The sequence below is a fragment of the Penicillium pulvis genome (assembly GCF_028828015.1).
Source record: "Penicillium pulvis strain IBT 33274 chromosome Unknown contig_7_segment1_segment0, whole genome shotgun sequence".
Taxonomy (NCBI): domain Eukaryota; kingdom Fungi; phylum Ascomycota; class Eurotiomycetes; order Eurotiales; family Aspergillaceae; genus Penicillium; species Penicillium pulvis.
The window spans coordinates 351,993-376,026 of NW_026643079.1; the positions used below are offsets into that span (position 1 = coordinate 351,993).

A 24,034-nucleotide genomic window follows, 5' to 3' on the forward strand; every position below is an offset into this window, starting at 1 on the left:
CTAGGCAGAAGAGGCCGCTGATCATACATGGCCCCTGCAGCTATGAACAACCTTCCGAGCCAAATACTCCCCAAGCGACCTTGTGAGATGCAGTTCATCTCGCTATCACAGTATAGTTTCAAGGTCTAGCTCACCTTCTAATACTCGGGGGCCCATGATTCTCCATGCTTCATCCACCCTCGTGATTCTACCTGCATACTGCTCCGTGCATCTCTCGGCGCCCAGTCACTCCAATAGATTGCCTGTACCCCTGCACTAATTGAGAAACCGAGCGATGATCCTTTGTTTATCTGGCTGCTTACTCTCCAGCCCACCAATCACTTGAAAGAACACACGAACCGATCCCCCACCGGGCGGTATTCTGCACTAGCTTGCTTATATCCTTGGATGTCTGTTCTTTGACAGGACGAGTACGGACTACTATACCCACTAGACTCAAAAAGCAAGCAACATGTTTGCCTCCGGCCATTTCTTTGTCTTGATCTCGCCCACCCACATACTTCTCATGCCCATTTAATACCGATGCTTCCTCGCTAGTATTCTTTTACTTGTGGTCATCCTAACCAAGGTCAGAATGGTGAAGAAGAACGAGTCCCTTCATGAAAAGCCGATCACCGAATTCGTGCCGCAGCACAATGTTGGCGATGCGGCCGAGCGCGCCCGTCGCAATCTCAATGCTAAGCTCTCGAATCCGCTTGCTGGCTATAGCCATGCCGAGCTGCGGAAACAGGGTCGTGTCTTTGCGCTCAATCATGAGATAGGTGATGAAGAGGACATTCGTGCCTTTGAATTGGGCGCGGTGTTGGCCCAAGCTCCAGAGCGCTTTGCGAGTATAGAGGCCTTGACGGCTCAAGAAAAAGCAATACTGCTCCACGAGGTCGAGCACCGATGGTCGCAACCAAAGAAATTGTATCTGGTGATTGTGCTGTGTTCGCTATCTGCTGCTGTTCAGGGAATGGGTAAATACCACCCCAGAGCCAACCGAATGACAGAGCTGACATAGATCTATCAAAGACGAAACCACCATCAACGGCGCCCAACTTTGGTACAAGCATCAATTTGGAATCGCCGATGACAGTGCTCGAAGTACTTGGATCTTAGGCCTGATCACCTCAGCTCCCTATCTCTGCTGCGCTTTCATCGGTTGCTGGCTCACAGTCCCATTCAATCAATGGTTCGGCCGACGTGGAACAATCTTCATTACATGTGCCTTTAGTGCCCTGTCCGTTTTTTGGTCCGGCTTCGCATCAGAGTGGTGGAACCTGTTTCTCTCCCGCTTTGCACTGGGCTTTGGTATTGGTCCTAAGTCCGCTACTGTTCCTATTTACGCAGCCGAGACGGTACCACCGTCTATCCGCGGTGCCCTGGTGATGCAGTGGCAGATGTGGACTGCGTTCGGTATCATGCTGGGCTATGTAGCGGATTTGGCGTTCTATCAGATCACTGATCCTTCCACGATCGTCGGTCTTAACTGGAGATTCATGATGGGATCTGCATTGATCCCAGCTGTCATTGTTTTGACTTTTGTTTTCTCATGCCCCGAGTCCCCGCGTTGGTATATGAGCCAGAATCAGTATTACCGCGCTTATGAGTCGATGTGTTCACTGCGGCATCATAAGATCCAGGCGGCAAGGGACATGTTCTATATGCACACGTTGCTGGAAGCAAAGAAGAGTATGAAGCTTGGACAGAACAGTATAATGGAGCTTATCAAAGTACCTCGCAATCGTCGAGCTATGATTGCCTCGCAGATTCTCATGTTCATGCAGCAGGTGAGAACTACCTTACGAAGAACTTGATCGTCTATTGACTGGAACAGCTCTGCGGCGTCAATGTTATCGCGTACTACTCATCTGCAATTTTCATGGTATGTTTGACTCCGCGTTTTACCCCCAAGGAAATCCAATTTGATGAATCTCAGGACGCAAATCTCTCTGCCGTCTCATCCATGCTCGTCTCCTTTGGCTGGGGCGTGATAAACTGGCTCTTCTCAATTCCGGCAATCTACACAATCGACACATTTGGCCGCCGCAATCTCCTCCTGGTAACATTTCCCCTAATGGCACTAGCAATGTTCTTCACAGGGTTCAGCTTCTGGATACCAGAAGACCACAACGCTAGAATTATCTGCATAGTCCTGGGAACTTACCTTTTTGGCATGGTCTACTCCCCCGGCGCGGGTTCAGTACCATTCACCTACTCTGCAGAGGCGTATCCGCTCTATGTCCGGCCACACGGGATGGCATTGGCAACAGCCACGACGTGGTTTTTCAATTTCATACTAGGCATTACATGGCCAGCCATGCAGAGTGCGTTTACAGCGGAAGGAGCATTTACCTTTTATGCTGGGGGGAATCTTGTTGGGTGGTGGCTAGTTTTGCTTTTTATGCCTGAGACGAAGAATAAGACTCTTGAGGAGTTGGATCAGGTCTTTTCGGTGCCGACCAAATTTAATGTACAGTATGGATTGAGGCAGATACCGTATTTTATGAAGAGGTATGTTTTGCGGCAGGACATTAAACCGGAGGTTCTGTATGAGAGGGAGGCCGTGGGTCCAGTGCAGGAGGATCTGGGATACAATGCTTGAGGTTGAGAGCTAGATTTTATCATACGAATGGCTATGGTATCGGAAGCGGATATAATCCAAGTTGGTCTACAAATTGAAACGAGTATCGGGATGATATAGCAATTATATTGTCACTAGCATTCAAAGTATGGACTTCTGGGATCTGGTGATAATCATTAGCAATGATCACAACATATTGCCAAGTAAAGTAAGAGGCTAAGCTTCATCAGATTTTATTATCGATCTAGTATCCTCAAAGTTTTTTGGAACAGGTCTGTGTAAAATCTTACTCATCATTGAAGCGGAAGGGATGAAAAGCAAAAGCACTCACCAGTGTATAGAAGGGTCGTTGAATTGGTGTACAGAAGGTTGGTATTTGAAGTTCCTGTTCTGAAATGATCATTAGCAACGATCAACCGTGGTATTGAATCAAAGATAATTCAGAAGCTTCATCAGATTTTATTATCGATCTAGTATCCTCAAAGTTTTTTGGAACAGGTCTGTGTAAAATCTTACTCATCACTGAAGCGGGAGGGATAAGAAACAAAGAGACTCACCGATTAGTGTATAAGATATGGTCAATAGTCGTCTGGGTATCTTGTTTCCTGTTTACTGAATGGTCATTAGCAATGATCAGACATGGTGTTGAATAAAACACGATTGAAAAGCTTCATCAGATTTGAATATCGATCTGGTATCCTCAAGGTTTTTTGGAACAGGTCTGTGTATAATCATACTCATCATTGAAGCGGGTTGCAAGGAAAGAAAGACAAGAACTTACCAGTCAATTATTAATTGATCGGGATTCTGCGTGGTTAGAGTTTTCGAGGCAAGGCAAAATTAGCTTTGTGCTCATGCAATGCCGGCATTGTGCGAGCACTGCATATGGAAAGCTTCATTGCAGCATCTCAATGTCATAAAGAAACCCGAATCATGGTTGGAGTCAAGAAAATCCCATAATATTTCAGTGAATTTTCCGTAACGAAGAAAAGAAGGAGAAGCGAGGCGCCGCGCGAAAAAATAAATAGTGGAATCACGTGTTTGCACTGTTTGCACTCACAAACAAAAAAAAGTGATGAAGCATCACTCGGAGGTTTCTTGGTTCTGCACGAAAACTATCTTTGGGTGATTAATTCCGGTGGAAATTTCAGTAAGAATTGTCCACAATATGAATGAATCCCAACTGAACCTTTAGACCATGGCCGATATCGAGATCCCCAGACCCGAGGAGCAGCAAGGTGTGCAGAAAAACACAGCCGATCATTTTAGTACTGGAGAACTTACAATTCCTCCAGCTCCTAGAACTCCTCACCAGAATGTCCGCACCAACGGCCGTGCCTTCAACTCTGCCAACTGGCGCATGAAGGGCGAAGAAAGCCCTCAACCCCCCTCTCCCTCCCCGCGAACCAATACCTCCCGCACCGCCTTTAGTCGTCCAGGATCCCATGTGCCCCAGGCTATCTCCGATGGCCGCCGTCTGTATGTCGGCAACATGCCCTATACTGCCAAGTCCGAGGATGTCGAGGCACTCTTCACAGCATCCGAATTCTCCATGTATGGCATTTCTAACCTTCTGCTGGCGAGTCGGCCTTGCTGAGTCTGAAACTTGATAGCGAGCGCATCGACATTGCCATTGACCCGTTCACCGGCCGGAACCCATCGTACTGTTTCGTCGACCTGCACACAAAAGAACAGGCCGAGCGGGCTATGATTGACTTGGATGGAAAGGATATGCTGGGCCGCCCGGTTAAGATCAAGCCCGGTGTGGCTAAGTCGTCGGCCGAGCGTGCCAGTGAACAACAGCAGCGATCCCCCATTGCCATGGATCGATGGCGTCGCTCGGAGACTGAGAGCTCACCCAGAGTCAGCTCGGATTCCAGTCAACGCGTATATGTGGGTGGATTGCCTCGTGTGGCCGAGCCCGAGGTTGCGGAGGCCCAGATCAAGACTTTTTTCCAGGGATACACCGTGTATGTTCACCCAGCGTTTTCTCTCCTGGCACGTTACTGACGAGATTCGTATCCTAGTGAGAAAGTGAGCAAGCTGTTCTCCCCCCACCCCGCGAAGCGATTCGAGCCCGGCGAGCACTATTATCTGTTTGTCGATCTCAGCAGTGTGGAAGAGGCCCAACGGGCCCTCAACACTCTGAATGGCCAAGAAGGACCATGGGGTGGCCCGATCCGCGTGCAGCGGGCGCGGGGCATTACCAAGCCAGAGGAGCGCATTAGCCCTGAGGCTCTTTAAGATTGATGATCATGACCAGATGACCAGATGAACAAAAAAATTATAGACAGGAGTTTAAAGAAGGGCATTCAGGATGAATTCATAGGGAAATCAAGCATTTGAGAAGAAAACGGGGTGGATGACGTTAGTTATCGATAGTGGAGCAAACCAATTCCAGACTCACCGCATGATCGCATTCCCTTTTCCTGCACATTTTAGAGGAAAAAAAAGTTAAACCCTTTTTCTTTTTACTTTTGGGATTACACTAGTCAATCCACTTACCACCTCGCATATATACTGCGAATCCTGCATTGGTGAAATCCCGAATCCTGCATCTCTCGGCCTCGGGTCGGAAAGCTATCCCTATTCCTCCCGATCTCAAAATTCGCAATGTCTTCAAAAAGTGTTATCCGGAGTCAGCAGCAGCATAAGGTGTTTATTGCTAGCGTAAGTTATACTGCAATTGCCCCTCTTTCCCCCTTAGTTCCGGATCGTCTGCTGTCCGCGGGGAATGCCCCTCTTTGCCTCGGTTCAAGCTTATCCCTATCATATCTGATCGCTATAAGACCTCATCTATCTTTTAATATGGGAAGTCACTTAGACGAGGCTGGATCACAGGGCTTGATATGATCAGGGGACCATAAGGTTCTTACAATAGGACCTTTATGATCATCTGATCCCCTGCTTCTCCTTCACCTGGACTCATTTTCTCCCTTCCTTGTCATTTTGATTAATTCTACCCATGTGCTCCATATCCCCTTTGGTCCATCCTTGATCTTTGTTCACAATGATCCCGAGCTTACCTCCTATCAAGTCAGATGAGTCCAAGATATGCGTGGTCATGGTTGGCCTCCCAGCGCGGGGCAAGAGTCTCATAGCTGGAAAGGGTAAGCTCCCCACCAACCCCACCAACTGATGAACCTAAAGACTAATTGCTCCAGCCATGCGATATCTGGCCTGGGTGGGCATCCCGGCTCGTGTGTTCAATGTCGGCAGCTACCGGCGCCATAACACTCCCCAGCCACAAGCGACCTTCTTTGACCCTCACAATGCCGAGGGTGAGCGCATGCGTCGGGCGGCCGCCGAGGCCGCCATGACCGACATGCTAGCTTGGTTCCAAGCGGGCAAGGGTGTAGTCGCTATTTTAGATGCTACCAATTCCACCAAGGAGCGCCGCAAGTGGATTCACGAGCAATGTACTGCTGCCGATATTGAAACTCTCTTTGTCGAGTCGATTTGTGACGATGAAGATCTCATCATGAACAATATTCTGGAGGTGAAGACAACCTCTCCGGATTATAAGGGTCAGGACCCTGAGCTGGCCGCCTTGGATTTCCGGAACCGCATTGTCAACTATGAAAAGGTCTATGAGACAATCGACGATGGCGAAAAACAGTACACTTATGTCAAACTCATCAATGTTGGATCGACCGTTATCATCAACCAGATCAAGGATTACTTGTCCAGTCGTTTGGTATATTACATTCAAAACCTGCACATCAAGCCACGATCGATCTGGCTGTCTCGAGTGAGTTTTCAATCTTAAATACGAGATAAACGAATTCTAACATTAGCAGCACGGCGAATCGGAATATAATCTTACTGGCCGCATCGGAGGTGACTCCAATATCTCAGAGCGCGGTGAAGCATACGCCCGTGCTCTCCCCGAGCTACTGCGCAAGTCTGGAATTCCCGAGAATACCAAAATCGTCATCTGGACCTCAACTCTCCGTCGCACCATCCAATCAGCCCGGCATCTGAAAGCCGAGACTGGCTTCGAGAAACTAGAATGGAAAGCGCTAGACGAGCTGGACTCCGGCGTCTGCGACGGCCTCACCTATGAAGAAATTGCCGAAAAATACCCCGAAGATTTTGCCGCTCGCGACGAAGACAAATACAACTACCGTTACCGTGGCGGCGAATCCTATCGCGACGTCGTCATTCGCCTGGAGCCCATCATCATGGAGCTTGAGCGCAGTGAGAATGTCATTATCGTTACGCATCAGGCTGTATTGCGTTGTATCTATTCATACTTTATGAATGTACCGCAGGAGAAGAGTCCATGGATGGAGGTTCCCCTGCATACATTGATCAAGCTTACGCCCCGTGCGTACGGCACAGAAGAACAACGCTTCAAGGCAGGTATATCTGCCGTCTCTACTTGGCGTGGGAAAGGAAGTTCAGCGAAACACCAGGACTTCCCAGCGGATGAACACGTACAGAAATAGCGGTAGAAAAGAGTTTCCAGATATACAGTATTCAGATACCAAAAAATGACAATTACAAATTTATTTTAGTCATTCAAGTCCAGATGCCTTCCAGAGCGAGTATCCCTAGATCGGCCATCCAGCTGCAATATCACATCTGCCATCCCAGGATAGAGTCCATAAGCTTGGTCTATTCTGATAAGGACAAGAAACCTTTGATACCTCGGATCCTCCATCATCTCTCTCATCATTGTTGGCATTCGCCTGTCCAAAACATTGCTCGCCGTGAAACGTCGAAAGCCCCTTGAGAGAATGACTTTTATCATTCGAATAGCTATTTGGTTCTTTCGCTTCTTCTGCTGCGACTTTTCTCGTGTCCAGGCCTGGATCGTCCCCGCATAGCCGACTGGCATAAGCGTAGCATCAATATCGCCGCGTGCATCAGCAAGCCTGTCTAGAATAAAAACTAAAACAGAGAGAATTGCGTTTTTAGAAATGGGAGCATGAACTAGCCAATGCCTTAACATAGCTATATTATGCTCTTCAAGGAAATACACTGCGGCACACCCAAGTTGTCTAACATATGACATACCTGCAGCTGTCATTGTTCCTGCAATCCCGGGTATCCCAAGACCACTCGCGACAGTATTTAAACCGGCCATCCGGGTAAGTATAGTAGCAGACGTCTTATCTCCTAACGCCATAGCAATACCCCACGGTGGCCAGTGACCAGGTAAGGGCGGATCTAGACCAGGAGTATTAGATAATGAGTTAATCAAAAACCCCGTTGGATTCAACGCAGTCACTGGAGCAGGATGGTTATAGAGCCACTGAAGCATGCTGCCTCTTTGTGGATTCCGCGAAGCGATAACACTCCCCCATATCGTATGGCCCGCATGGGTCCCCCTACCAACGTGAATATTTAACATCAGAAGTGCATTAGCAGCAGCCACATTAATCCATGAACCCATCTCTAGGAAATGGTGATCATCTACCCAAGTGCTAAGGTCATTCCCAGGATGCAAAGCCGGCGGAGGCGCAGCTATTCTTCCCACTGTAGCCCACATCGAAGGTTCTTCCATAAGGCCAACTACAAAAGTAGTCAAAGTGGGATCGGTAAGTGACTGGGGAACCGTATAGTCTGCTAGGGGTATCTTGGCCGCGATATATGCCATGATCGGTTTAGAAACCGGGTTATTTTCAGCCGCATGTAACATATAACCCTGCAGTGCATTGGTATATCCATTTACCGAAATGATATTGTTTCTCACCAGGAAGTGAAAACATTGGACACAACCAGCGTCTATTATCTCATCCCATGCGGTTGATGCTGGACCTGGTCCTGGTAGAGCAACTGGACCACCTGGTACTGCGAGCATGGCAGCATGATTAGGATGATGATTATGAATATACAGACTCTGTGCAAGAGCTCTCACGGCAGCTGTCATTCCGGTTCGTATGACACCCATCGTGTGCAGGCCGATGGCACCTCTCTCAAGGTCAACAAGAGCATGGAGTGCTTCATGGGTCCCCTCGTGTACCATAGATTTTATCAGAGTATCATGAAGTATACCGAAAATATTTTCTATCGGTCGAAGAAGAACAGCGGCTGGTGGCACAGCTGCCATAGTAACAGTCTTGGGAAGAAAGAAAGAAAAAACTGGATGAAGATGCGGATGAGGGTGACGCGATAAGCTTGGAATTCAGGAACTCAGGATCTTCAATAGTAACGATTCGGGCAAGGTACTCGAGGTGGGGGAGAACAGATTGATAATCTGTGTAGCAAGAGTGTAGCCACCGAGCCCTTGCAGATAATCTGATAAGAATACAAGTTCTAAGAGGAAGCAAAGACGTCGGATTGCTCTGATACTCAAGTACCTTAGAAAGGTACAGGAGATATTGGATTGTTAGTGATAGTTCTTGTTCCAAATACCTGTTTATATATTTCTCTCTGAGTGCCCTAGTTCTATCAAGATAGGTCCACTCGTGGGACTGGTTCCATTAGTATTCATCATTATTGTCCAAGAATAGCGTTCTAATCCCCACGAGGTGTATGGGTGATGAAAGAATATTAAAAATTCAGATTAGGTGCTTTCAAAACTCTTGAATCATTGACCCTCTGGGCGCTCCCTTTGATGACAGTAGAAACAGTCTCGGCGAAGCCCTCGCGTCAAAGCCAATGACCTCGATCAAGTATAGATCGTCATAAGTCTTGGAACAAAGACGAGGTTTCCAAAACAGATTGTGAACAGTCAGAGAGCTTTCGAATCTATTTCAATCAAGCCACAAGCTCCGAAAAAGCCATCAAAGAACATGCCCAGCCTTTGAGCGCACTGCTACGATTGTGCAATCCTTATGAAGCTTCCAAGATTCACTTAAAATTGACGTTGTTGCCTCAGGCATAAGGATGACTCAGCAAGACGTCACATGGCGGAGCTCCTCGACACCACAAGCACCAAGGAGTCCAGTGAGGGACAGGGACAAATTGACCCTTGCCGGCGCGCGATGTTATCCGCATTCACCGCGCAACCGCTGGTGGAGCTCAAGCCACGCGACAAATCCAGAATCGACTCGGTGCTAGCCTACGGCGACCGACTGTTAGCCGGCCTCAACAACGGCACACTCCGCATCTACCGCGTGACAGACGATGGCAAAACCGAGCTACTTCGCGAGCTGGAAAAGTTCGCCCGATACAAGATTGAGCAACTGGCTCTGGTAAAGGAGGCACATGTTATTGTTTCGCTGTCTGGTGGCTATGTGAGCTTCCATGACTCGCAGACCTATGAGTTTCAGGAACAACTTGCGCAGACAAAAGGCGCTTCGGCCTTTGCGATCACCTCAAATGTCGTCAATGATCCCGATACAAATGTTCCTGCTATTGTGTCCCGGTTGGCTGTCGCCGTGAAAAGAAAAATCTTGATGTGGGTGTGGCGGGATATGGAGCTGGAACCGAACACTACGGAGTTGAGCTTGGTGAGCGGGGTTAAGACGCTCACCTGGGTATCAGCGACGCGAATGGTTGTTGGACTAAGCTCGAGCTTCGTAATGGTGGATGTTGAAGGTGGACAGGTTACTGAACTACCTAGCCCGGGGAGCTTGGAGGAATCGGGACGGTTTACGGGAGTCGGTGCAGCGAGCATGAGCTATATTGGGATGGGAGGCATGGTACCAAAGCCACTTGCTTCGAGGCTACGAGAAGGCCAGATTTTGTTGGCCAAGGATGTTAATACCAACTTCATCGATGTGGAGGGTCAGCCGCTCGGGCGACGACAGATTCCTTGGAGCCATGCTCCTATGGAGATTGGCTACTCGTACCCGTTTCTCCTCGCCCTTCACGATACAGCTAAGGGCGTTCTAGAAGTCCGAAATCCAGAGACTTTGTCGTTATTGCAATCGATTCCGCTTCCATCGGCAAGCATTCTTCACATACCTCAGCCGAATATCAGCCTTGCCCATGCTGGAAAAGGGTTCTTGGTTGGGAGTGATCGGACGATCTGGCGGATGGATGCTTTGAGCTACGATACCCAGATTGACACCTTGGTCGAGAAGGGGTACTTGGATGAGGCTATTAGTCTTCTAGGAATGTTGGAAGATGCTCTGCTCCGAGACAAAGCCGGCCGACTACGCGCTGCACAGCTTGAAAAGGCCCAAAGCTTGTTCGCCTTACACAAATACCGAGAGTCTTTGGACTTGTTCACAGAGGTTGCAGCTTCTCCCGAGACAGTCATTCGCCTTTATCCCCGGTCAATTGCTGGTGAACTTTCAGCTGTCCCTGAGCAGACTGAAAGTGGTTCTGACCCAAGGAGCTCTGACCCAAAAATCAACGGCTCGCAAGCTGACAGCCCCGTTGACCCCCCGCCAATGTAATCAATGGGGCCAATGGAGCCAATGGAGCCAATGGAGGTCCCACGTCGTCCCTTTATGCGCCGTCTGTCCAGTCTTTCCTCAGACGAGCTGACACGAAACCTGATGGGAGCAGCGACTCGGGCAGCATCCGAGACGAAGAAAAGGACCTGAAGAATTCTGTACGTGAACTTCAAGGTTATTTAGCAGATGTTCGTCGGCGATTCCAGAGATACTTGGGTCAAGATGGATGTCTCAAAGCTCCCGTGCCAACTGAATCCACGGACGAAGCTAGCGACTCTGTGCTGAAACTGTTGGACTTTCCGGCCAGCGAAGACTTCTTGTCTACAATCCGTGAAAAGGCGCGTCTTGTTGATACGACATTGTTCCGCGCGCATATGTACGCAACGCCATCACTCGCAGGATCTCTGTTCCGCATCGCCAATTTCTGTGATCCAGAAGTGGTAATGGAAAGATTGGAAGACACCGGTCGGTATAATGATCTGATTGATTTTCTTTATGGAAAGAAGTTACACCGCCAAGCTTTGGAACTGCTTCAACGATTCGGACAGGACGAGGAGGGCGTGCTTAGTGGGCCAGCTCGCACTGTGGCTTATCTGCAAAACCTTCCACCCGATCAAATAGACTTGATCCTCGAATTTGCAGAATGGCCCCTTCAAGATGACCAAGATCTTGGCATGGAGATATTCCTGACAGACACAGAGAATGCTGAAACCTTGCCACGCCCACATGTTTTGAAGTTCTTGCAGAGCGTTGACTCCAAACTCGCCGTCCGATACCTTGAACATGTCATCCACGAGTGGAATGACATGACTCCGGATCTACATCAGCAGCTTTTGGTCTTGTATCTTGATCAGATTACCACCGACAAAAATGACACCAAGACCAAAGAAAAATTCTTGGATATGCTCAAAGAAAGCGAGCAATATTCGCCAGCTAAAATTCTGAACCGGCTGGACCGCGAAGGTAGGCTCAAACCCACTCGAAATTTGGAATTTTACTGACCATGCAGATCCTGGATTCTATGAGGCACGAGCCATTATTTTCAGCAAGATGGGTCAGCATCGCCAGGTGCTTGAGATATACGTGTTCAAGCTAGAGGCTCACGAAAAAGCGGAAGAGTAAGTTCTCATTCTCATTCCTATGCATCTATCTTGACTAATCAATTTAGGTACTGCAACCATGTTCACTTGTCCGAAAGCACCGAAGAGAAAGAAAAAGAACAATCCATCTATCTCACCCTGTTGTCGCTGTACCTGGCCCCACCACACGGCTATCCAGCCCAGAATGGACCTGCATTGGCCTTGCTCGCCAAACACGGCTCCCGATTACCCGCGGATGCAGCTCTGGGTTTGATCCCTGCCACCCTGGCCGTGCAGGACCTTGAATTCTATTTCAAGGGTCGGATGCGGGCGGCAAACTCCGTCTTCAACGAGGCCCGCATCGTAGCGAGCCTGCGCAAGGCACGCGATATGCAGACCGAAGCACAACTCAAACTCGGCGAGAATATCCGAGGTGGAACCCGAGCGCGACATGTTACGATCACGGAGGAGCGGATCTGTGGTGTGTGTCACAAGCGCTTGGGAGGAAGTGTGATCAATGTATTCCCCGAGTAAGTTCCAAGGTTTATTCAGAAGCTCGAACTTCTGCTAACTTTTCTAGCAACACTGTTGTTCATCTGGGCTGCGCGAATCGGGTTGCGAGTGTTCGTTCCGGGTAAAGATGTTCGGTTCCAATTTTTTTTCTTCGTCTGCATCCTGCAGGGTTTGGTGTTTTCGTTTGATACCCAGTTGTAGCATATTATATCATGTCGTGATGTTGATCACGCATCGTCTTCGACAACTTCCTCGCCGTAATTTTCCTCCTCCTTAGCTTCCTTCTCTGAGCCTTGCCCTTGAGCTTTCTTATCTTCTTCCATTCGTGCGGTCAAGTAGACGTTAACCTCGTCCTGTAGCTTTGGGACCAGGGATTGGAGGGCTCTCAGGTGGGTGAGCTTGGCGGCGAGGGGGTCTGATGCAGTCACGGAGGTCATTGGGGTTGCATGCTGGAAAGACTTGGTGGCGTCTGGAGCGGTGTAGACCGCTTGAAGAGGAGTGTTGGCCATGATTGTAAATGGAGAGCGTACTGTGGAATGTGAAGGTGGGAGTGGCGGGGAAGGAAAAGAAAAGATCGGCGGAGGGTCGATTGACTAGACCCAAAGGGGTGAGCTTGTTGATCACCGATTAAACAGGCCTCCAACCTTGTCAACTTCTGACACTCACTCCTATATATAGATAAAGAAACCTATATAACATGGATCGCTCGCCATGAACCCTACTTATCGCTCTCCTAACTCTCCGGGCCGGTCCCAACGAGCCCCCGCCCCGGTTTATCGTCATCCCCCCCCAGCCTCCACCAGTCTCCGACGACGAAGAAGACGATTCAGACGACGACGAATTGGCTCGCCCCGGATCTTCCGGTAGTGATGCTTCCTCCAATGTGACCACCGTCTCCGCTGCCCCGATCACCCCGATCAACCCACCTCCCGGTGGTGGTTATTTCTCTCCACACCGATCCTCCTCAGCAACCACGTCGCCCCAACACGCGGCCGCTAGAATGCCGCAAGACCGTCGGCCGTCGGGTCGAGGCCCTTCGTCCGAACTGACGCGACATAGATCGCGACATCACTCACAGGGTTTCTTTGAGCCTTCATTACCCACTGCATCGTCCGATCAAATGCCCGCGGTGTCGGCTTCCCGCATTGCTGCTCAGGCTGCGATGCAGCAGATCAAACGTTCAGATGACGCACTACGAAGTGGCAGTTCCTCTCCTCCACCTTTACCCGCGTTGATTCCCGCTCCTCTTCGACTGAATCAGCCCTCTCCCAATGTGGCAACAACGGCTGCCAACGTGGTGTTCCCGCGGGCTGGCGCAGCAGCCCAGCCGATGGACCAACCAGAAAACAAGAAGAAGAAAAAATTATTCTCAAAACCGAAACATATCGTCCTAAATCGAGAGAAGTCGGATAATTTTGCCCGGGATCGTGGACTGCCGTCTCCAAGCAAGATTGGCAATGGTCTTTCGCGCATGGTTAGCGGGTCTACGGCCAGCTTGGCCGATCTGCCCTCTAACAACTCCTCCATGTATAATCTGTCCAATGCGTCCGTCAGCACCGTGGTACCAGCTGGAGATAAAGCTCAATCTGCTGTGCCGGAGAAAGACACCAAGGACAAGGATAAACACAAGCATCACTTTTTGTCGCGGCAGAAGCTGAAATTGAAGGACCGTGACGAGCATTTGAAGCTACCTCTATCCTCGGCGTCGAGTAATTCTCGTCCTGCTGATCCCAATGCTCCTCAGTCCCTTTACTCGTTCACCGGACCTTCATCCCCGGCACCAGGTGCCACATTCGGGAAGTCCGTTAGTGGGTTGGATCTGCTACATGGCGGTCGAGCTCTGCGCGAAAAGAAGAAGGAAGAAAAGGTGAAGGAGAAGGCGTTCGGGGAATCCGAGCATACTGAATGGCTCAATAATGCGGCGGCGGGTGGAAATGCTGCTGCCACCGTCTTTACTGGGCCTTCTTCCTTAAACAGCTCGTCTGGTGCGATGGGAGAGGCGGTGCTACGAGAGACTTTGCAAGGCTTCGGACTAAACAACATGTCCCCTGAGGATGCATGGGACTTCCTCAAGGCGAAGTTGCTGGTCATCTTTGATGGTGAGGATGTGCGAATTGCCATCGAGGACCTGAACAAGCTTGTGCTGGTGCACCTACAACGCTGTGTTCAGAAGCGCACTCCTACGTCAATCATTTTCGATCTTCAAGAACTGCTGGAGACGGGCTTTGCGACGCTCAATCATAGTTCATTGGTCGGGATTGCCGATGAAAAACTCGTTCCCCATTTAGTTCAAGTGTGGCTGTTGGTCTTTGGCACTATATTGCCATTCATCCAAGCCGTTTTCTTACCTCTGGACCTCGAGTTCAAGGGCGTTGGCTCCTTGATGACCCCTCGTGAAGCTCATGAATTCTGGGGATCACTACCAGTCGGTGGATTCCTGGACGTCCGAAACATAGTCTTGATCGCCTTCCGCGACCGCATGATCTTAAACCGCTACGAGACCCTCAAACAAACCTTTTCCCGCCTCAGCCTCGACAGCATCAACACTGGATTCCCTACACTTAGCGTGACAGCCAAAAGCGCCGGCACAGGCGGCCGACCAGGCACAGCTGCATCACTAGATGCAGGCCTTGGCAGTTACAACTCCCAATCCTCGACAATGCTCAGCAATGCTGCTGACAGCTACTCCTCCGACTCAGTGAGTATTCTAGCTCACACAAACACCAATTACAGACCCGGAAGCAGCGACTCCCGCAGCCGCGCCGCATCCAACACATCCTCTAACCCAGACCCAATGATCTTCTCCTCTGTTTCGTCTCCTCCAACCTCGAACCAACGCCCAACCATAATACACCGCGTTGGCTCTGCGGACTCATCCCACGTCATCACCGAGACAGTCGGCCGCATGCTCCAATGCGTCAGCGTACTCGCAAGCGTCCAAACAGATGACGAATCGCAGGAAAGAATTGAAGTGCTCAGCAAAGCTCTAAAGCACAACTGGCTCGGCCGAGGCCGGACAGGTCGCGATCGTCGGGGCTTCGTTGGCGCAAAGATACGTCCTGTCATGGTTGGTGGACCCGTTCCCACGATTATGGATGATGGGGACTCCCTCACGACGGCGGGCATCAGTATCGGTGCTAGCACCAGTACCGGTGGCTCCCGTGCCCGTGGAGATTCATCCTCTTCGGATTGGAGCGGACAGGGAATGGGAATGAGTATGCGGAGTGGGACAAGTGGAAGACGGGAATTGAGCGTTCTTTGATTTTATTTATTTATGATTTATGAGGTTGGATTGGATAGGTGGTAGGCTGGCGTTTGGCGGCATTTTTAAGTTTCAGGGCGGTCTTGAGGTTTCTGGATAGTTGTAACTGCAGGATAGCTTACTTCTATCTAAATGGAATCCAATATCAAAATGTTTCAAGTCATTATTGATAGTCATACGACCAAGTATTGACATGACTAAGCTGTCAGTCCTCATAATCATGAGATTGGGCTACAAGGCCAAGGGACGAGCCGGAGAACGCGGCAAATATGGCCTGTGGTCCGGACAAGCCCTTGGCAAGTTGGCTATGACTGGCTGATCCAACTTGTGTATAGTGACTAAACCGCTTTAAGGCAATAAACTTGTGTCATCAAATGAGCGAAAAGTCTATTTGTGTTCAGGCTCTTGTGTACAGCACGGTGATTGGTCCACTGTAATGGGGCCCCATCTGATAAGATGGATTAGACCCTGGATTTAGTATTTCCCCAAATTAGCTCATCCTGCGCCAGCTTTTCTTTCTTTTTTTTCTTTTTTTCCCTTCTGACTTAAAGGGTCTGAAGTCCCCTTGACCCAGTGATCAGCGCGCAGATCTTTCTAATCTCTTGAACATCTGACACTGTTCATCATGGCCGTTCCTGAGAGCCCTGTCAGCGGCCGCCTCGGGGAAGACTCGGGAAAGGACCCCCATACTCAAGCTGTGCCAGCTCAGGATGTTCAGCTGTTGGGTGAAGGCAGTCCTGGAGTCCATCGTATTGAGATCATCAATTCGCACTTTCGTCTCTTTGATCGCATCTGCTTGTTTGCGAGTGTGTTCCTCATTGCCTACGTTTACGGGTTGGATGGAACCGTTCGGTACACGTACCAGGTCCGTTTCCCGGAAGATTGCAAGAAATTAACAGGAATACTAACCAGAGCTCATAACAGCCCTATGCTACCCAGAGCTATGGTCAGCACAGTCTTCTCGCAACCATCAACGTTCTCCGCGCTGTTATTGCCGCCGCCGCTCAGGTATATACCACAAATTCCGAGGCCTGAGTTTGCGAAGCTAACCCTTTGCTTATGTAGCCTACCGCTGCAAAAATTGCCGATGTCTTTGGCAGAATTGAACTTATCATTGTTTCCGTTGTCTTTTACACGATCGGTACAATCATTGAGGCATGCGCCAAAAACGTGGAAAGTTTCTGCGCCGGAGCTGTTATCTATCAGGTATGTGGGCCCTACACACATACCAGAGTATTTCTGACAGATTAGATCGGATACACTTGTATCATGCTACTTGTCGAAGTTCTTATTGCAGATTTGACTTCTACACGGTCTCGTCTCTTGTTCTCATATATTCCAGCTCTGCCATTCATCGTGAGTTACGTCTTCCTTTTACAAGCACCAGGGACGGCTCTAATCATCCATCTGCAAATAGATCAATACATGGATCAGTGGTAATTTAACCGCAGCTGTTCTCAAAGTCACTTCTTGGAGATGGGGCATCGGAATGTTCGCCATCATCTACCCTGTATGTGCGCTGCCTCTGCTCACAGTCCTCTTCATTGTCCATCGCCGCGCAAAGAAATCCGGTCAGCTGGAACCGTATAAGAGCTCCTTCGATCTTATGGGCGGTCGCCAACTTGCGGTCGCGCTTTTCTGGCACCTGGACGTCATTGGTATACTCTTAATGATTGCCATATTCGCCTGCATACTTGTTCCATTCACACTCGCCGGAGGTGTCAAGACAACCTGGGGAACGGCAAAGGTCATTGCGCCCTTGGTCATAGGTGTGCTGTTGATTCCAGTCTGGGTATTTTGGGAAAAGAATTGCAAATACCCAATGCTTCCTTTCAAGGTATGTAGTATGGATCGGGTGCTATGTATTTGCAGGGACTAACTTTATCAGCACCTCAAAGACCGTGGTGTATGGGCTGCCCTCGGGATTGCTGTTATGCTCAACACAGGTATGTATGACATAACATGGAGTCCGAAACTTGTCTGACATCGCTTCAGCATGGTATCTCCAGGGTGATTTCTTGTACACAGTACTCTACGTGGGATTTGATGAGTCGATTCTCAGCGCGACACGCATCACTTCACTGTACAGTTTCACATCCGTGATCGCTGGAACGATTCTGGGTTTCATTATCATAAGAGTCCGCCAGCTTAAGCCTTTCATCATTTTCGGAACCATGCTGTTCACTGTCGCCTTCGGTATTTTGATTCATTTCCGTGGCGGCAGTGGGCATGCAAGCCACTCGGGTGTGATCGGTGGACAGATTCTTCTGGGAATAGGTATGCCACAAGGACCTTCGGTATCCCAGAACAAAGTACTAATACCTAGTCTTTATAGCTGGTGGGTGTTTCCCTTACCCTGCCCAGGCTAGTATTCAGGCAGTTTCCAGGCACGAGCGTAAGTGATGAAAGGGTTGACCACAATTTCGGAATCCAGTCACATGCTAATTATATCCTAGATCTCGCTGTCGTCACCGGCATCTTCCTTGCATCTTACAACATTGGAAGTGCCCTCGGTAACACGATATCTGGTTCCATTTGGAACCAAGTCCTCCCCGGAGAGCTGAGCCGCAGACTCGGAAACGAGACACTCGCCGCGTCAGTTTACGCCGAGCCATTGGTATTTGCGGCTGCCAACCCAGTTGGTACTCATGCCCGGGACGAGGTGATACTTGCCTACCAAGCGACTCAGCGGCTTCTGTGCATTACAGGAATCTGTCTGACAATCCCGCTTATTGTGTTTGCTCTTTGTCTGCGAAATCCTAAGCTTAGCAAGGAGCAGAGCTTGGTCAAGGCCGAGGAATCATCTGATAGCGAAGGTAATGTTGTGCACAACTAAAAATAGTGACTCTATGTGATATTAAAGGACAATCATGCTTGTCCTGTTGCTCAAACCAACTTTTTCAGATTTCTGATGGATATGATGAGTTTGTTATGTTTTATTAATTCAAAAATAGCCTTGAGCATGCATGTGCAATCTATTAGAGGATTCAAATCAGCATCTCAAAGTACGATTTGTACCCCAGCGGCACTATTTGTCAACTAAGGTCTCTTGAGCTCCTGATTCTCCAGGCCTCCTCAAGTATTATTTCGGTCCAAGTCTCACTCATCAGCTGCGTACACAGACTACCTTGTCGACCAGCGCTCCTCTGCTCACATAGTCACTTCGCATGACCTTGCATGAAAGTATGGCCAAGCATGCTCATGCATCATCATCCGATTTCCAGAGTGCCAGGAGCAGAGCAAAAACCCCCGAAGTACCAACAACCATCCAACCTCCCCAATTTACCTGCCTATTCGTAAACAGTCGACCAGTATCCCAAACCAGAATACGTACGCCATTAAAGCTGTGGAAGACGAATGGAAGCGCAATACCAAACTTCACAGCAATCTGAGCCAATGGCGGAAGGCTACTAAATGCAGCAACCAGAGACTCGGATCCAATATCCCATCCGGTCATTGGGGACAGAAGATAGGCCGTTGAGTAGAGGTATAATCCACCAGAAAGAGCAATGCCGGTAAGCCGTGTAAGCATGCTGGGAACCCAGGTGATCTGGGGGCGGTAAATGGAGAGATGAGGCGAGACCGGACGTCTCAAACGTTGTTCTACGACGAGAAGAGTGGCATCATGGGGTTTGTTGTGCGATGAGTATCTGAGATTGAGACTGGAGACGAGAAATATTAGCCAAGCTTGGATGTCGTCGTTTCAAGACTGCTTACATTCTCGGTGATGCAAATCGCTGGGTTAAGCCCGTGAGGCCAGGTCCAACTTGGACGGAGCGAGCTAGACATCATGGTGAGGTCAGTTAAGCCTTCAAACATCGAGAAGTACTTACCACTACTCTGAATTGGACGGACTGTGAATGAAAACATAACGAATTTGATGGGTTAGTAACAGATGTGAAGTGAGAAAAAATTACAGTCTTGCATTAATTACTTTGACTACAAATGGACGGGATATTGATCCTTCGACGGCGGTGGCCTCTTCCGCTTCGTACCGACTGTCCGAGTTCCGGAGTGTACTTTAGCGTGTAAGGGATGGTGGCAATTACTCAATATGTTATGTTTTCCTCTAGCTATAGTGTCCAAATATCATAACAAACATTTAGGGCAAAATCCATCGGTCCAGTCGGAAGACGTCATTATGCGATATGTGAGCTTGTTTTGGCCCCACTCCAGTATCAACCCAAGCATACAACGGAGATCGCGTCACGATTTGGTATCTGTGAAAACATTAGTATTTGTGTCCGCCATATCCATATTTACTTGCATCCTAGGCCACCAGTGCATACTTTCTCTTTTAGTAGACAATCAAACCATCAGCCTCACTTCCTTGCATCTTTGAAACATCCCACGGATTGAGATAGTGCTCCCGGAGGAATCAGCATGGTGATACGGTACTTTCGGAAGCGAGATCCGTAATCTGGGCTTGAACGATAGACGCCTTTCGCAGACTTTCCGGAGTTCCATTTTTTTCCCGTGTGCCCTCTTCGTAGCAATCCCAGCTTTCTCGACTATCCTGAACATCTGGGCTGGCTTGATGTCTTCCTTTAAGCTTACCCCTAAAGGAAAACACCAAGCCCGCCCAGGATTCCAGGATCAAAAGCTCTTGCGCAACTCCATGTCAAGCATGAGCGGATTGCCGCCGAGCCCAATAGGGTGTGACTCGTACCGCCCTGCAGCTATCATCCATGGATTCCATCTGGATCAATAATGAAAGAGATCTTGTTGATACCGCCATTTCTGTTTTCCTGTTGCTGCTGGCCCGAAAGTTTCATCACTGAAGAGGGTACCGTGATATAATGGTTCTCATGAGGCGTTGGATCCGAGCTGGGTAAGAACCCACACCTATAGAAAATTGGTATCAGAGACAATCCGTTCTCATAAGATGGAGGGAAAGGCTCGCCTTTTGACTTCTCGCATAGTGAAGAGACCTCACGGAAGCTTCCGGTCCCGCATCGGTGAACTTGTTGTTGAACCCAAGTCCAATGCCCAATCAACTGCCGATTCTCGATTTCAACACCCAGTATATATGCATGCAGATGAGTATCCCCTCAATTGGGTACACTGGGAAATTGTATATAGCACTCGTCAGATCTCTGCCCACGGGGCTAGCACCAAGACTGGTCATCGAAAGTCATGATGACGTGCCATTGAAGGCAGTGCAGGGAGATTGCCTCAAAGCCCCAAACGGAAGGGCTGGTACTCGCCGGTGTTCTCTCCCCTCTCATAAACTGGCGCTCAGGTAACTTATCATAAATATTCATGTGAGTTTGGGCGATCAACTTGGTAGTATAGACAAAGTCAGTGGTATGCTTTATATCGGTGATTCTTGAGGGATCCCCGGCTCCCCCCGGTCATCATAGACCGGCTTTGATGTCTTCCTCTCGGGCGAGGGCGAAAGAAAACATCAAAGCCGGCTCTGGCAGCCAGGTGTCACTTCATGGACTCATTTTCCGAAGCTGGGTTGGAGATATGGAAAGAAGAAGAGGTGAAGAAGAGAGAAGCTGACCCTTTTATAGTTGAGAAAGTGGTCAGGTGACAGACACCTGGAGAAGACTGTCAAACATCCAACGGATATTGAGCGGGCGAAAGACTCTTTAGTCACTCAGTTCAAACACACTTAAGACATACAGGTAGGTGATAATACACCCATATCGCACGGCCAGTCTCTTGCGGCTTACAAAATGCCCATGATGTAAATCCACAGAGTCAAAAAGACATAGTATGACCATAAAAAGCAGCAGTACTCTAACAAGGCTCGATTAGCCTTTCTTTGGGGTCTCAAAAAGGTAAACTGTGAAAATCGATTCACTTCTACCATAAAATTGTATTCAAGAGGAATATCTATACCATAGGCAAGTTGTCTTACTTGTTCAATATCTTCTACTTTAATTTACCATTATCTTTGACCTTACTTAAACAATGAGAAAAAAGACTTCCAGGGGGAGCTTTCTAAGTCGAAGAACGTATAAAATCGATTGAACTTTGGGAAAGATGGGAGAGTCCAGAAAACGTCGTAAGCGGTTAAGGAAAACGCGTGAATCGCGGGACAAAGACGAAGGTTGTTCTACGCGCAAGCCAAGGCCAATGTAAAGTAGCTGATATTAATACAAATATATCTGGTGGAAATAAGGTGGCATGTGAGCAGTTAATGATAGGTCTTACAGTGATGGGGTTACTTGTGATCGATAACAAAACAATCATTAACGAGTTTATTATTCTAGCTATTCTATTACGTCTTTGCCACCTTTTTTTCGCCAAAAATAAAGAAAGGATAATCTTAAATCTTCTAAGTCCAACCTGTTAATCTGACGCAGTCTCGCCATCGCCAGCTTCATCTCTCTCAACCTTTGGTGGCAATGCAGCTTTCTCATATAACTTCTCCATAAATGCATGCGAGGTAGCAGCATAGTGACACCGCTTTCTGATCCCCGGACCAAAGCGGTAAAACAGGAAAGGCATGGGCACGCATGCGAGGGCCAGGAAAGCCGGGATAGAAGAAGCCCAGTGGATACCGAGATTCTCATACATATAAGTGGTGAACAGCGGGAAGACGGCTCCGAAGACCGAGCGCAAGGCAGCGTTGGCAGCCAGAACCGATGCGGCGTAGATCGTGTATGCGTCAATCAGATAGTTCAGGATTGGAAGGAAGACCATCACCATGCCGAAGCCGAGGGGAACACCAGCTGCGATAGAGGCCATCCAGTGGATGGAGGGAGAATTCGTCCAGGCGAACCAGAATAGACCTGCGGGCAATGCGATTGAGCCGATCATGGCACCTGGGAGGCGCTTCTCCGGTGCTAGGCGACCACCAGCGGCGAGAGTCTTCTTCTTGTAGTTGAAGTAGATCGGGAAAGTTGCGACCACGGAGAAGAGGATGCCGACTGTGATTCCTAAGAACGAGAGTCCGCCGAGTCCTTCACTCCAGCCGCGCTCCGTTTGGTAGACAATTGGCATTGCCGCGAAGAGCATGTATAAGCTGGCGGGAGTCAGTGAGAGATCTAGTTAACTGAAAGATGGATGAATACTCACATTCCATAGATAATGGCGAGGTAGATCGAAAGTAGCAGAACAATGGGTTCCCGGAAAAGGAGTACCCATGGCCTTGAAAGAGCCACTTTGAAGACATCCGCAGGACTCTTCTTGCCTTGGTCAATCTCGAGCTTGCTACGATACACATAGCCAGTAGAGGCAGACAATCGCTCGGCTCGTTTGCTCAGCAGGGTAGGCGCAAAAGTCTCAGGTAAGAAGAAAAGAGTAATAATTCCCAAGAGTCCCGCGAATGCGGCCACCAGCCCTTCAACCCAGCGCCAACCAGCAGACTCCGACAAGAATCCACCAATGATCGGGCCCAGCGTTGGACCCAAGAACGGCGCAGCGCAATACAGACCACTTGCAAGTCCACGGCTGATGGGAGGGAAGCAGTCCGCAATCACACCTCCCGCAACAGCGAATGGAGCCGAGCCTAATGATCCAGCGATGAAACGCAGAATCAGCAGAGTCCAGATATTCTGCGCACCAGCACATCCCGCCGTGAAAGCCGCCAATCCGGCCGAGCTTGCGATCAGAATGGGTCTTCTCCCATACATCTCACTGAGCGGCGCCCAGATCAAGGGTCCGACAGCGAATCCGACAACGAATAACGAGATTCCGACAATACCCAGCTCCTCGCTGATTCGAAAGTCTTCGATGATCTCAACCAGACTGCCCGAGTACGCAGACGAGACCAATGCGACTGCAAGGGTGTTGATCCCGACCAACAACGTGATCATCCATTTTTGCACAATACCGAAGTTCATAGGATTGCGCGCATCATTATCAATCCAGGTTACCTGAAAGGGATCCTCATCTGTACCGGCCCCATCGTGATGGTGCGCTGCGACCTCGCGAGGAATAACGCTCGCATCGAAGATCAAGCGCCAGTAGGGGATTCCTGTTCGCTCAGGTTCCTCTCCAGCGAGTTTGCTCATGGCGCTAGCGATGGCGAGATAAGTGACGGAGTCACATTTCAGCTGAGCGTACGAGAAAAATCAGGACACGGGGAGACAACACTAAGACGAATCCACCCCGATCGCAGCCCGACTCGGTGGATCACCGAGCATTATATTGTGGCCCGGAGTGCTGCACTAAATAGAAAACAATCCCCCGAAAGAAACCGGTCTGCTCAAACCCGAGAAGATGATTGGGTGTTCAAGGGGAAAGTGCATCAAGTTGGACCCGCTTCCTTGCTCTAGCGTGATTATTTCCACTTTGCTGACGCGATCTACATCGATAGTACTGATAGGACTGAAGCAAAACTTGTCGTTCCAATGGGATC

General features: G+C 49.2%; 10 protein-coding genes across 10 annotated transcripts; 6 read left to right on the plus strand and 4 right to left on the minus strand.

Moving 5' to 3' along the window:
* Nucleotides 1–574: 574 nt before the first annotated feature.
* On the plus strand, nt 575–2,587 carry N7503_008069 (sugar porter family MFS transporter; the record flags this gene model as incomplete). Its single annotated transcript, XM_057067616.1, has 4 exons — nt 575–959; nt 1,015–1,772; nt 1,820–1,867; nt 1,922–2,587. The coding sequence occupies 4 exons, from the start codon at nt 575–577 to the stop codon at nt 2,585–2,587; spliced, it is 1,857 nt and encodes a 618-aa protein (XP_056918471.1).
* Nucleotides 2,588–3,764: 1,177 nt separating this feature from the next.
* N7503_008070 (RNA-binding protein) lies at nt 3,765–4,810 on the plus strand (the record flags this gene model as incomplete). Its single annotated transcript, XM_057067617.1, has 3 exons — nt 3,765–4,120; nt 4,180–4,536; nt 4,594–4,810. 3 exons carry the CDS (start codon nt 3,765–3,767, stop codon nt 4,808–4,810), a joined length of 930 nt encoding a protein of 309 aa, XP_056918472.1.
* A 369-nt stretch (nt 4,811–5,179) lies between these two features.
* On the plus strand, nt 5,180–7,017 carry N7503_008071 (bifunctional nucleoside/nucleotide kinase/histidine phosphatase family protein; the record flags this gene model as incomplete). Its single annotated transcript, XM_057067618.1, has 4 exons — nt 5,180–5,236; nt 5,604–5,676; nt 5,731–6,317; nt 6,367–7,017. 4 exons carry the CDS (start codon nt 5,180–5,182, stop codon nt 7,015–7,017), a joined length of 1,368 nt encoding a protein of 455 aa, XP_056918473.1.
* Nucleotides 7,018–7,082: 65 nt separating this feature from the next.
* On the minus strand, nt 7,083–8,624 carry N7503_008072 (uncharacterized protein; the record flags this gene model as incomplete). The annotated part of the gene is made up of 2 exons (XM_057067619.1): nt 7,083–7,450; nt 7,589–8,624. 2 exons carry the CDS (start codon nt 8,622–8,624, stop codon nt 7,083–7,085), a joined length of 1,404 nt encoding a protein of 467 aa, XP_056918474.1.
* Nucleotides 8,625–9,423: 799 nt separating this feature from the next.
* On the plus strand, nt 9,424–12,580 carry N7503_008073 (putative vacuolar morphogenesis protein AvaB; the record flags this gene model as incomplete). The annotated part of the gene is made up of 5 exons (XM_057067620.1): nt 9,424–10,859; nt 10,946–11,826; nt 11,873–11,981; nt 12,032–12,472; nt 12,523–12,580. The coding sequence occupies 5 exons, from the start codon at nt 9,424–9,426 to the stop codon at nt 12,578–12,580; spliced, it is 2,925 nt and encodes a 974-aa protein (XP_056918475.1).
* A 102-nt stretch (nt 12,581–12,682) lies between these two features.
* Nucleotides 12,683–12,964, minus strand: N7503_008074 (uncharacterized protein; the record flags this gene model as incomplete). The annotated part of the gene is made up of 1 exon (XM_057067621.1): nt 12,683–12,964. The coding sequence occupies one exon, from the start codon at nt 12,962–12,964 to the stop codon at nt 12,683–12,685; it is 282 nt and encodes a 93-aa protein (XP_056918476.1).
* Nucleotides 12,965–13,166: 202 nt separating this feature from the next.
* N7503_008075 (uncharacterized protein) lies at nt 13,167–15,717 on the plus strand (the record flags this gene model as incomplete). Its single annotated transcript, XM_057067622.1, has 2 exons — nt 13,167–13,233; nt 13,286–15,717. 2 exons carry the CDS (start codon nt 13,167–13,169, stop codon nt 15,715–15,717), a joined length of 2,499 nt encoding a protein of 832 aa, XP_056918477.1.
* A 601-nt stretch (nt 15,718–16,318) lies between these two features.
* Nucleotides 16,319–18,553, plus strand: sit1 (putative siderochrome-iron transporter Sit1; the record flags this gene model as incomplete). Its single annotated transcript, XM_057067623.1, has 9 exons — nt 16,319–16,582; nt 16,642–16,725; nt 16,783–16,923; nt 16,969–17,073; nt 17,135–17,554; nt 17,606–17,663; nt 17,713–17,994; nt 18,053–18,112; nt 18,174–18,553. The coding sequence occupies exons 1-9, from the start codon at nt 16,343–16,345 to the stop codon at nt 18,551–18,553; spliced, it is 1,770 nt and encodes a 589-aa protein (XP_056918478.1). The 5' UTR covers nt 16,319–16,342.
* Nucleotides 18,554–18,916: 363 nt separating this feature from the next.
* Nucleotides 18,917–19,587, minus strand: N7503_008077 (succinate:quinone oxidoreductase subunit C; the record flags this gene model as incomplete). The annotated part of the gene is made up of 3 exons (XM_057067624.1): nt 18,917–19,379; nt 19,435–19,498; nt 19,551–19,587. 3 exons carry the CDS (start codon nt 19,585–19,587, stop codon nt 18,917–18,919), a joined length of 564 nt encoding a protein of 187 aa, XP_056918479.1.
* Nucleotides 19,588–22,020: 2,433 nt separating this feature from the next.
* N7503_008078 (MFS transporter) lies at nt 22,021–23,819 on the minus strand (the record flags this gene model as incomplete). The annotated part of the gene is made up of 3 exons (XM_057067625.1): nt 22,021–22,696; nt 22,750–23,729; nt 23,784–23,819. The coding sequence occupies 3 exons, from the start codon at nt 23,817–23,819 to the stop codon at nt 22,021–22,023; spliced, it is 1,692 nt and encodes a 563-aa protein (XP_056918480.1).
* Nucleotides 23,820–24,034: the final 215 nt, after the last annotated feature.